Source organism: Poecilia mexicana, unplaced genomic scaffold, assembly GCF_051168715.1.
Source record: "Poecilia mexicana isolate PSO_F unplaced genomic scaffold, ASM5116871v1 scaffold_14, whole genome shotgun sequence".
Lineage (NCBI taxonomy): Eukaryota > Metazoa > Chordata > Actinopteri > Cyprinodontiformes > Poeciliidae > Poecilia > Poecilia mexicana.
In genome coordinates, this window is record NW_028263383.1 from 25,136,601 (window position 1) to 25,147,643 (window position 11,043).

The 11,043-nt window shown below is 38.7% G+C and overlaps 2 protein-coding genes across 2 annotated transcripts; both read right to left on the minus strand.

Annotated features, from left to right (window-relative positions):
- Nucleotides 1-2,259: 2,259 nt before the first annotated feature.
- Nucleotides 2,260-3,502, minus strand: LOC106919732 (olfactory receptor 2K2-like). The gene is made up of 3 exons (XM_014990279.2): nt 3,111-3,502; nt 2,703-2,929; nt 2,260-2,615 (listed from the first exon to the last, which is right to left on the minus strand). Exons 1-3 carry the CDS (start codon nt 3,485-3,487, stop codon nt 2,260-2,262), a joined length of 960 nt encoding a protein of 319 aa, XP_014845765.2. The 5' UTR covers nt 3,488-3,502.
- A 3,374-nt stretch (nt 3,503-6,876) lies between these two features.
- On the minus strand, nt 6,877-7,857 carry LOC106919733 (olfactory receptor 52N5-like). The gene is made up of 2 exons (XM_088012640.1): nt 7,506-7,857; nt 6,877-7,376 (listed from the first exon to the last, which is right to left on the minus strand). Exons 1-2 carry the CDS (start codon nt 7,855-7,857, stop codon nt 6,877-6,879), a joined length of 852 nt encoding a protein of 283 aa, XP_087868766.1.
- Nucleotides 7,858-11,043: the final 3,186 nt, after the last annotated feature.

The window sequence follows — 11,043 nt, forward strand, 5'->3', positions numbered from 1 at the left end:
AAAAAATATCTAACAGAGGCTGTGGTAAATAAATGGTATGGAAGGGCCCATGGAGCCCAGATTTCTTTCCCAGGGATGACTTACCATAACCTGGGAAAACCTGGAACATTTGTCCCACAACATATGTTTCCAGTTATCAGACAACTTGAACTCTGTCCTGTCCAGAACCAATTATTTGGAGGAACATTTGGCCATCTTTACCCATTACAATGAGTGGCAACTGGCAAATGGCTAGCATATTCCGAAATGGTCCATTGACATTTGCCTTACACTTTCTTCAATTCTAATATATGGCAAGTGACATATATTTGAATGTCACTTGTCATTCAAATTAGGGAGGTTAGGGAAACCTCTCATACATTAATATTAACATTTTCCATATACTTTCTTAGGGAAAGTGTAGGGCAAAATTCCCTTTGGGATTGTGGCCAAGTTATTCCCAAATGACTCAATGATATTTGTCTTTCACTTTCTCCCATTCTAATGAATGGAAAGTGTCCAGAAAATAAATAATTTTGGGACAATTGTCATATTTCAGAACTGGGACAAACATAAAGCGAATGTCATTAGTCCATTTAGGATAATCTTAGACACATGTCATACATTAAATTGTGTTTCATTCAGAAACCCCGCCTATTCCCCAGTGTAACTTGAAGAAAATGGGCACAGGTTAGAGTGTTTAAAAGTAATTTTTGATCAAATATCTTCCCCTGCACCTAGAACGTTCATGTCTATAGTGAATCAACACATGCAATTGGACAAATAAAACAAATCAAGTTGAAACGGAGTGAAGATTGTTAGGGATCAAACTGTGACTCCAAGTATGAAAGGTCAGCATATAGAAATGACCCACTTGTCTTTTGGGAACATTATTTATCTTATTTTGTAGCCTTTTTTCTTAATTTTATAAAACTTTCCAGATTAGCAGAATTGTAGTTTATCATTGGGTTCTCAAGCAGTCTGCCATGTGAATGGTGTAGCTGCAAGTTTATGTGAGAGCAATAAATCAAGCAAAACCGTACAACATGCAATATTTTTTTCTGCTGGTGTTACAGCCCAGATTTGTTAAGATGTTGTTGGAGTGTGTGTCTCATACAGGCTGAGAAAAAGCCTGGCTACATGTCATAGATTTGAATGATAAATTAATGAGAAGTTATATCCAAGTGTCCCACTTTCTTTGGTTTGTATTTTCATAAGTGAAAGTTTGACTGTAACAAAACTGTCTCCATTGAGCTCTTTGGATTTCACAAAATGAATGTTCAAGTTTCACACAAAAACAAATAAGACACTTGAGGTTGAGGCAAATAAAGATGAATGTATTTTCTTCAAGAATTAGACATCCATCTATCTTTTATCTTTACACATTTGTCCCTAGTGGGGCTCTGAAGGGTGCTGGTGTATAACTCCAGCGGTCAACTGGTGAGAGGCGGGTTCACCCTGGACAGGTCACCAGTCCATCGCAGGGAAATACAGTGACAGACGGGACAAACAATTATGCACCCACACCTGAGGAGAATTTGGAGAGCTCAATCAACCTGACAGTCATGTTTTTGGACTGTGGAAGGGAGCCAGAGTACCCGGAGAGACAAGAATTGGAAAAAGCCAAAGTAATTTCAGGACCACTTTTTGTGTAACTTCTAACAAGTTTAATCTTCAGTTTAAACTAAAAATTACACCACATAATGAGCAAAGTAAACAACAACAAAGCAATGCATTGCTTGATTACAGTACAAACTTAAAGCAGCAGCTGAGTCCTAGTCTAAAGGGAACAGCTGAAGGTCAGTTTTCTAATCAAGGTTGTTGCGTTCTTGGTTACTGACAAATACAGCAGATAATTAAATGTGCAAATTCTTTAAATCTGAGTGTCAGGCTTAAATTATTTATGATTTGATGTGTTCTTTATAGTTTTTGTTTAAACACATGCTGTCAGTAGTCATATTATTCTGAGTCTTGATGCTGATTTCAAGAGGAAATCAGCATTTACAGCATTTATAAGAAGCATAAGTTCCACCAGAGGAGTTAATCTAAGAACATCAGCTAGCAGGGGTCCAGAGTCGCCCCTCGAGGGCCGGCATCCTGCATGTTTTAGTTCTCTCCCTGGTGGTAGTAACAACCTCCTCAGCATGTCAATGTTCTTTTTAGACCATCTAATGAGCCATCATTTGATCCAGGTGTGCTAAACGAGGGAGAGAACTAAAACATGCATGATGCCGGCCCTCGAGGACTGACTCTGGACAACCCTGAGCTACAGTGTTAGTGCTAAGTTTTGTTTCTCACTCTGTTGGAGAAATGTTTGATAAAACTGACCCTCAGGTCTTTACTAACCAGTCCATAGATAATGGGGTTAATGATCGGGGGAAAGATAAAGATGAGAATGCTGAAGAACTTTTTTATATTTTGGGAAAGAGAGGGGAACCTGTAACTCACAATCACAATCAATGAAGCAATCTGAAAGAGAACGTAAACAACAATGTGTGGAGCACAGGTCTGAAACGCCTTGCTGCGGATGCTGGTGTTTGTTCTGCCTTGTTTAAAGGAAACACTCAGGATTCTGATGTAGGAAAAAGCAATGAGAATGAAGGTCACCGTACTTAAAGTCCAGGTCATCGCTAGACCTGAAAGACAAAAATGGGTAAGGGTTAAATAATGGCAGAAACAAAATATGATGCTTCTATCCTTTTGTGAAAGAGGGAAGCACTGACCATAGATATCGCTGACAGGGGTAGGAATGCAGGCCAGGTTCAGGATGCCCCGGTTGCTGCAGTATGTTAGAGGGATTATGTGGCCGCACAGCGGGACGTTCATGTGGAAGGAGAAGAGCACAGCGATGAGCAGCAGAGCAACGATCCAGGCCACAGCGCAGCAGCTGTGCAGCCGAGCCGAAGTCATGATGGAGTGATACCTGAGAGGTTCACACACTGCGACGTACCTGCAGAGAGACGGAGCTGTCAGGGAACAAAATCCCTAAAGCTACATTCATAATCTCATTAAAACTGTCTCACTTTCCTCATAAATCACCTGTGGGGTTTTTCATCTCAATGTGTATTTTCCTGATATGAAAAACTGAAATGTTTGGATAGATATTTTACTGTTTTTACATATTTCCTCACCTGTCATAGGCCATCACAGCTAAAACAGTCAACATTGCTGCACCATATGTGTGAGCGCAGAACGCCTGGACGATGGCTGGGATGTAGGCGATCTTCTTCAGCCCCGTCAACAGATCCATCATGAGGCGAGGAAGCACCATTGTGGCCCCCAGCAGGTCACAGACCATGAGGTGACAGATCATAACAAACATGGGTCTGTGCAGGTTCTTGTCTGTCATAATAACACAGATCACCACACCGTTCCCCAGTAACACCGCTATGTAGGCGAGCAAAGCCAACAGAAACAAGAACGGTCCGTTGCCTGGTTGAACATCAAAGCCCTGCAGTTCAAAAACAATCGGCTGTTTGAGAGGAATCACCGAGGTTTGGTTCTCCATCCAAAGCAGTACAGCTCTAAAGAAGCAGAGCAGATTAAACCTCAGATGATACAAATGTTGGTAGATTTATACTGTGAGAATGACATACTGTAACAGATGAAAACACAAATGTGTAGCTACATTTCACATAAAACTGATGGCATATTACCTCAAAATCATGCAAATGACACTTAAATGGAGACAGCATCAAAGAATAAAATGTGTGATCAAAAGCATCAGCAGCTGAGATTGTATAACACAAAGAAATTACTACTCTGTGTGTTGGAGAGAGTCAGCCTCCTCTCTGCTGAGAGCACTGACATTGCTCTAAGGTGTGGATGAAAATTTGCGTCCCTTTAAAGGATTTCTATGTATTTTCAACACCTTTCCAAACCTATCAGTACCATGGAAACACCAATGCAAAGTTGTCTGTCAGGGTTACCAGCTGTAAAGTTGATAACTCATTTACATTCGCAGATGTAGAGGAGGATGAAAATGAAAAACACAAGATAACTTTGACTGTACAGTGAAGAGTCATAAAATAAAGTCTCAAAGACCAAATAGATCAAACAGAATCATCATGAAATCCAATCAGTTGAAGAACAAAATTGAGAATGCAGATCAGATCAGGACAGCAGTTCTTATTGGTTCTTCAGATCTCTCACTTTATTCTTTCACTTTTACCTCCATATTTATCATAGAGTTTTTGCTTGTTTTGATTAGCTTTTGACAAAAACCTAATCATTGCAAGTACTGGCTGCACTTTTATAAGATCTAGTTAATAGGATAATACTCTTTGTAAATTAGGACAATTTCAGGTAACCTATGGGGCATTTGGTGTAGCTCTGAGTGTTCTAAAAGGTCCTGTAAAATTATCAATCAATAATTACATCATTTTCCTGGTGGCATTCTTAGTTTGATATTTTTATTGTTTTACTTCCTTCGGAAGTTCTCCATGTGCTCAGTCTCTGTCAAAATTGCACTTTTTAAAGCATACTGTACTCCAATGTATACAGTCCACTTGTGGCGGCGTTACAGGAAAAGCAGTTTGAATACATTTCAGGTTGCTTATAATGATGGCAGGAGGATGCTGCTTAGAGTGCCGCGATGGTGTAGTGCCAGTCAGATGGTGAATGCCAATGTACCAACCTGTGCTGCTGTGCTTCGAAACATTATGCACAGATGCATGTGCCGATTAACAGACTCTGCAAACAGCATCATTCAGACTTTGACCAATCCTGTTCAAAGCTCAATGAGGTTCTTCTCCAGTTTGTGGAATCACTGGCGCTTTATATGTCAGTGACTGATTATTTTATTATATATTTTTTCTTTTTCTTTTTATTGTTCTTGTTCTGTCTGTTTATGGACCATAATTGTGTCTAAATAAAGAAGATTGATTGATTGATTGATTAGTAATTCATTAGTTTTCATTATTACTTCTACATTTACTTAGCAGTTTAGTTTAGAGCTACTATCTCAAATGGCCTGTACTTATGAAGCGCTTTATCAAGTCCAGAGGTCCCCTAAGTGCCTGACATGGTATTCGTTTATTGTGTTTAGTTATTCTTAGTTTGATTAGATCAACCTGGTATCTGTTTTACTTCAGATCAATCCATGGTATTCATTAATTGTGTTTAGTTATCCTTTATTCTATTATAACTATGTTTTCTCCATTTCTTTCTCCTCCTTGCTCCCTTCTCTCACCTGCACCTCATTCCTAAGCAGCCTGCTCCTTGTTAGTAATCAAGCTCTGTTTTTAAAAGCTCCAGTCAATCACTCAATGCTGAATTCTCTCTTTATGCCCCACCCCAATTTATTAAATATGACTGTACATTTTGACATTCAACCATTCATCATTGATGGTGGTAAGCTACACTTTAGCCACAGCAGCCATAGGGAAGCCTGATCCTGAGTGTCAGGGAAAATTTACCTTTAACATTTTTCTTTGAGTGAACTGTGTGTAGCCAAGAGGAATTTTTTTTATTGTTTTTTTTTAATATGCATATCTTGCAGTGTGTTTTTGTCTAGTTAAAGTAGAACAGCTGCATGCAGAGATATTGCTTTCAGTGCTATTACATGTATAAAAGAAAGTGTGTAATCCTTCTTTTCCAGAACTACATATTATTTTGTAAGAAGCTGTGTAAGTAAACTCTCCTTGCTGCAAAGAATAAATTCACAAAGACAGTTTGTCTCTTCACTGTTTTCTTTGGTTTTGAAACACATGTTAAAAATTCTATAATAAACTGGCATCACAAACTGGATTCAGCAAGCTGACAATAAGGGAGTTGGGTGAGTGGCCATCCTGAAGACCGAATCTTCAGTTCTCCTGAAGTAGAAAAAAAGGGGAACCTGAATCTTATCTCCCGTGTTGAAATAACACACTGTTTATCTTGTTTGATTAAATATATCTGGTATATAACCTGGACCTAGATGTTAAATCATGACTCTTTATAACTCCTAATCCTAGTCCTAACCTAGAATACATAAAGGGTGTATGGATCTTTACACCCTTTCAAGGAACATGGACCATATTCTCTGATGTTCCATATAAATGTCCAGCGAGGAATCAGCCATCTTGTGTCTCCTTTGTTAGAAAATACCATGCATATTTTTAAAGTCAGCATCATCAATGCATCTTTAGGACCACAATCAGTTCCCCCAAAAACCAGAGTAATATTTTGTGGTGTGCTATCTGACTTGCACATAGCATGCAAAACTTAGCCAAAAATAATTACTTTGAACCAAAAAAACAAATATTACAATACATTTTATTTTAAAGTTTGTAAGGATCTGAGTTTTTATGTGAGTTTATTAGTTAATTTAGTCCCTGTGTCTTGGCCTTAGTTGTTCCCAGCTGTGTCTTGTTCTCTGATTATCTCCTTCTGTATTTATACTCACCTGTGTCTGTGTTTCCCTGTCAGACCTTGTCTAATGTTGTGTCCTTGCCATCACTGTCTGTTTAAATTCAAGTGCTACCAGTTTGTCAGTTCCTTGCTTACTCAGCCACCTGTGCTGCCTGGATTTTGTCTTATGTTGTTCGTCATCATTAAAACCATCATTTGCTCTACAACCTGCGTCCACCACGTCCATCTTCCTCACCAAACAACAACTCATGACAAAGTTACTGTAGACTGGAGATGTGTTTGCAACTTTTTTTTGATAATCATTTTAAGTCATGCAAAGAATGCAAATGAATGTTTTAAATTGTAAAAAACAGCTATTTTGTGGTTACTGTATAATTTTCTTAGCTTTGTTAGTAAAGTGACAGAAATGAGAACAATAAATGAAGCATCTAGAGAAAATTGTGATTTAATATCATATCCTTAATGTGTAAGTTGTAAAAATGCTAATAAAAAATGATTGACTTTTGGCAAAAGTGGATTCATTCTGCAAATGTTTTGATATTTATTTCAACCTTTTTGAAAAGGTTTAATCAAAGATTTACTTTCACATGATGGAAAACATTTTCTAGAAATAAAAAGTTTATATAAAAAATTTCGTATCTCCTTGGACTGTAAACCATAAATAATGGGGTTGAGGCTACCTGGGACAATGACAAACAAGATAGCTGAGAGTTTTCTGTAGTCTGAATATTGGGGAAACCGATGGAGAACAACAATTGTAATGCCACTAAGGGACATTATAAGATAAACGACCAGATGTGTGCTGCAAGTCTTAAATGCTTTACTGTTCAAAGATTTGTTCTTAGTGGCCAGACAGACTGCTGTGATGCTCCCATAGGTGAGAATAATGCAGCCAATAGACGCTACATACAGCAACACAGTGAATGTCAGACCATAGATATTATTAATGATCACACTCTCGCAGGAAAGCTTGAAAAGTGAAGCGTTATCACAGAAAGGGTTGGCGATGAGGGTCCTGCATCGGTTTAGCCTCACAGTCAGACCCAGCAGAATCCCAACCAGCACAAACGGCACGCCCCAGGACAGCGCTATCAGCTTTACTATCATCCTGTTGGTCATTATGGTGCTGTAGAACAGGGGACGACAGATGGCAATGTATCTGTCAAAGGCCATGACCATAAGCACTGTGTGGGAAGTGGTGCCAAACATGTGTGTAGTAAAAGCTTGAACCACACATTCATAATAACTGATGAGACGCTCAGATGGAGGCAGCAAGATGTCTGAAAGCAAACGGGGTAAAATATGAGTACTTCCAATGATGTCACTGACCGTCAGGTTGCCAAACAGCACATACATGGGCTGATGAAGATTCTTTTCAAAAACAATGATTATTAAAATACCCAGATTCATAATCATGAATATGATGTAGGAAAACAGAAACATGAAAAAGACGAGGCGCACTGAGTAATCTGCGACCTTCAAGCCCTCCAGCTGGAGCATGGGACTGTTATATGTGTAGTTTTCCATCTGCCTGCAAAACAAAGCAATGTTTAAGACAACAGACAATTGGTTGAGAAGCTACATTAAAATACAATTTCTTAAATAGATTTACTAAGATGAAATAAATTAACAATACTTACAAAGTTAGAAAATGTTGACATTTAAAATATTAAAATAGCAGTACATCCAGCAGATTGATACACACTGCATGCATGTAGAGTACCACAGTTCTTATCCAGATTATTCAATGTTGCTTGTATTTCTTGAGGCATTCGTAACTTTAAGAGGGAAGGACCACGTTCCCAAGATAATTTGTGATGTAATCTTTTGAAATGTTTACTTGCAGCTGTCAGTAGACAGTTCTTATTGGTTCTGCAGGCCTAATGATCTCTCACTTTAATGTTTAGTTTTTCCCACAAAGTTTATCAGAGTTGTGTGCTTACAATGATTGGCTTTTGGCAAAAAGAAAGTTGATTCTGGCTGGACCTTTATAATAATATTATTTATTAGACCAATTTCAGGTAACCTACTGAACATTTGGTGTAGCTCTGTAGCTCTTCCAATAGGTTCAATAAAATTATAAATCAATCATTGTATCAATTTCCTCATAGGATTTTCAATTGGATATTTTTTCTGTTTTACTTCAACATTTACTTAGCAGTCTCGCTTACAATTAATAGTTTTAACTCTTGTGCATGCGAGGACTGAGGCAAACGTGGAGGCCTGTGCCAAATGATACAAGTTTTACGCGTGTGGGGTCGGTTGGACCCCATTTCCAAACACAAGGGTTAATGGCTTGTACTTGTAAAGTGCTTTATCAAGTCCAAAAAACCCAAAAGTGCTTCACACAACATTCCTGTTCAATAAATTAAAGTATTATTGTCAGGATCTTCTGTTTTTGTTTTTCTGTGTTTGTAGTTTTGTTCATTTGCCTTTTGTGTTCTGCCTTAGTTATTCTTAGTTTGATTAGATCAACCTTGTTTCTGTTTTACTTCAGATCAATCCATAGGTATGTTCATGGTATTCATTCATTGTGTTTAGTTATCGTTTATTCAACTATGTTTAATTCATTTCTTTCTCCTCCTTGCTCCCCTCTCTCACCTGCACCTCATTCCTAACCAGCCTGCTCCTTGTTAGTAATCAAGCTGTTTTTAAAAGCTCCAGTCAATCACTTAATGCTGACTTCTCTATTCACACTCCATTTGCCATCTCATCTGTACCCAGTCTCTGTTTCTTCTTACTCCTTGATGCTTTTGTAAGATTCTGATTAATCATTTTTTAAATAAATTTTTCACCCTCAGCTCACTGGCTCAACTTGTTTTGTATTTGGATACAATAGCATGACAACAAACTGAAAATCTATTTATTTCAGGAACTTTACTCCTAAATGAAACACATAATATACAGGTGCTGGTCATAAAATTAGAATATTGTGATAAAGTTCATTATTTTCCATAATGTCATGATAAAAATTAAATTGTCATATATTTTAGATTCATTGCACACCAACTGAAATATTTCAGGTCTTTTATTGTTTTAATTTTGATGATTTTGGCAAACAGCTCTTGAAAACCCAAAATCCCTGTCTCAAAAAATTAGAATATTATGAAAAGGTTCTCTGAACGAGCAATAAAAATAATCATCTGAATCAACAAAGTAACTCTAAACACCTGAAAAAGATTCCCGAGGCCTTTAAAAACTTCCAGCCTGGTTCGTTACTCAAAACCGCAATCATGGGTCAGACTGCTGACCTGACTGCTGTCCAGAAGGCCATCACTGACATCCTCAAGCAAGAGGGTGAGAAACGGAAAGAAATTTCTGAACGAATCGGCTGTTTGCAGAGTGTTATATCAAGGCACCTCAGTGGGAAGTCAGTAGGAAGGAAAAAGTGTGGCAGAAAACGCTACACAATGAGAAGAGGTGACCGGACCCTGAGGAAGATTGTGGAGAAGGGCCGATTCCAGACCTTGGGGGAAGCAGTGGACTGAGTCTGGAGTAGAAACATCCAGAGCCACTGTGCACAGGCGTGTGCAGGAAATGGGCTACAGGTGCCGCATTCCCCAGGTCAAAGGTCAAGCCACTTTTGAACCAGAAACAGCGGCAGAAGCGCCTGACCTGGGCTACAGAGAAGCAGCACTTTGGACCACTGTTGTTCAGTGGTCCAAAGTACTTTTTTCGGATGAAAGCAAACTTTGCATGTCATTCGGAAATCAAAGTGCCAGACTCTGGAGGAAGACTGGGGAGAAGGAAATGCCAAAATGCCAGAAGTCCAGTGTCAAGTACCCACAGTCAGTGATGGTCTGGGTGCCATGTCAGCTGCTGGTGTTGGTCCACTGGGTTTTATCAAGGGCAGGATCAATGCAGCAGCTATCAGAAGATTTTGGAGCACTTCATGCTTCCATCTGCTGAAAAGTTTTATGGAGATGAAAATTTAATTTGGTCTGGAATCGGCCCTTCTCCACAATCTTCCTCAGGGTCCGGTCACCTCTTCTCGTTGTGTAGCGTTTTCTGCCACACTTTTTCCTTCCTACTGACTTCCCACTGAGGTGCCTTGATATAACACTCTGCAAACAGCCGATTCGTTCAGAAATTTCTTTCTGTTTCTCACCCTCTTGCTTGAGGATGTCAGTGATGGCCTTCTGGACAGCAGTCAGGTCAGCAGTCTGACCCATGATTGCGGTTTTGAGTAATGAACCAGGCTGGGAGTTTTTAAAGGCCTCAGGAATCTTTTTCAGGTGTTTAGAGTTACTTTGTTGATTCAGATGATTATTTTTATTGCTCGTTCAGAGAACCTTTTCATAATATTCTAATTTTTTGAGACAGGGATTTTGGGTTTTCATGAGCTGTTTGCCAAAATCATCAAAATTAAAACAATAAAAGACCTGAAATATTTCAGTTGGTGTGCAATGAATCTAAAATATATGACAATTTAATTTTTATCATGACATTATGGAAAATAATGAACTTTATCACAATATTCTAATTTTATGACCAGCACCTGTATATCAACCACACAGATGGATGTTTAAAAACATGACAAAAAACAACAACAAAAAAACCTTCCATCAAACTTTTTGACAGGTGACATTATCATGCAGTAGGCGGGACTTCTGGTGGCAGTAGACGGGATTTCCAGTAGGCTGGACTTCCAGTAATCAGATATGATGTCATCATATTTATCAGGTTACAGGATGTCTGGGAGCGAAACATATA

What these genes read in the sequence shown, in the direction of transcription:
- LOC106919732 (XM_014990279.2), bottom strand. Translation starts at nt 3,487, where the DNA reads ATGGAGAACCAAACCTCGGTGATTCCTCTCAAACAGCCGATTGTTTTT. An exon ending in GCTGTGATGGCCTATGACAG is followed by an intron (nt 2,930 to 3,110) that starts GTGAGGAAATAT and finishes GTCTCTCTGCAG; the next exon opens with GTACGTCGCAGTGTGTGAAC. An exon ending in CCCTGTCAGCGATATCTATG is followed by an intron (nt 2,616 to 2,702) that starts GTCAGTGCTTCC and finishes TTTGTCTTTCAG; the next exon opens with GTCTAGCGATGACCTGGACT.
- LOC106919733 (XM_088012640.1), bottom strand. Translation starts at nt 7,857, where the DNA reads ATGGAAAACTACACATATAACAGTCCCATGCTCCAGCTGGAGGGCTTG. An exon ending in TTCCCACACAGTGCTTATGG is followed by an intron (nt 7,377 to 7,505) that starts TCATGGCCTTTG and finishes TTGGGATTCTGC; the next exon opens with TGGGTCTGACTGTGAGGCTA.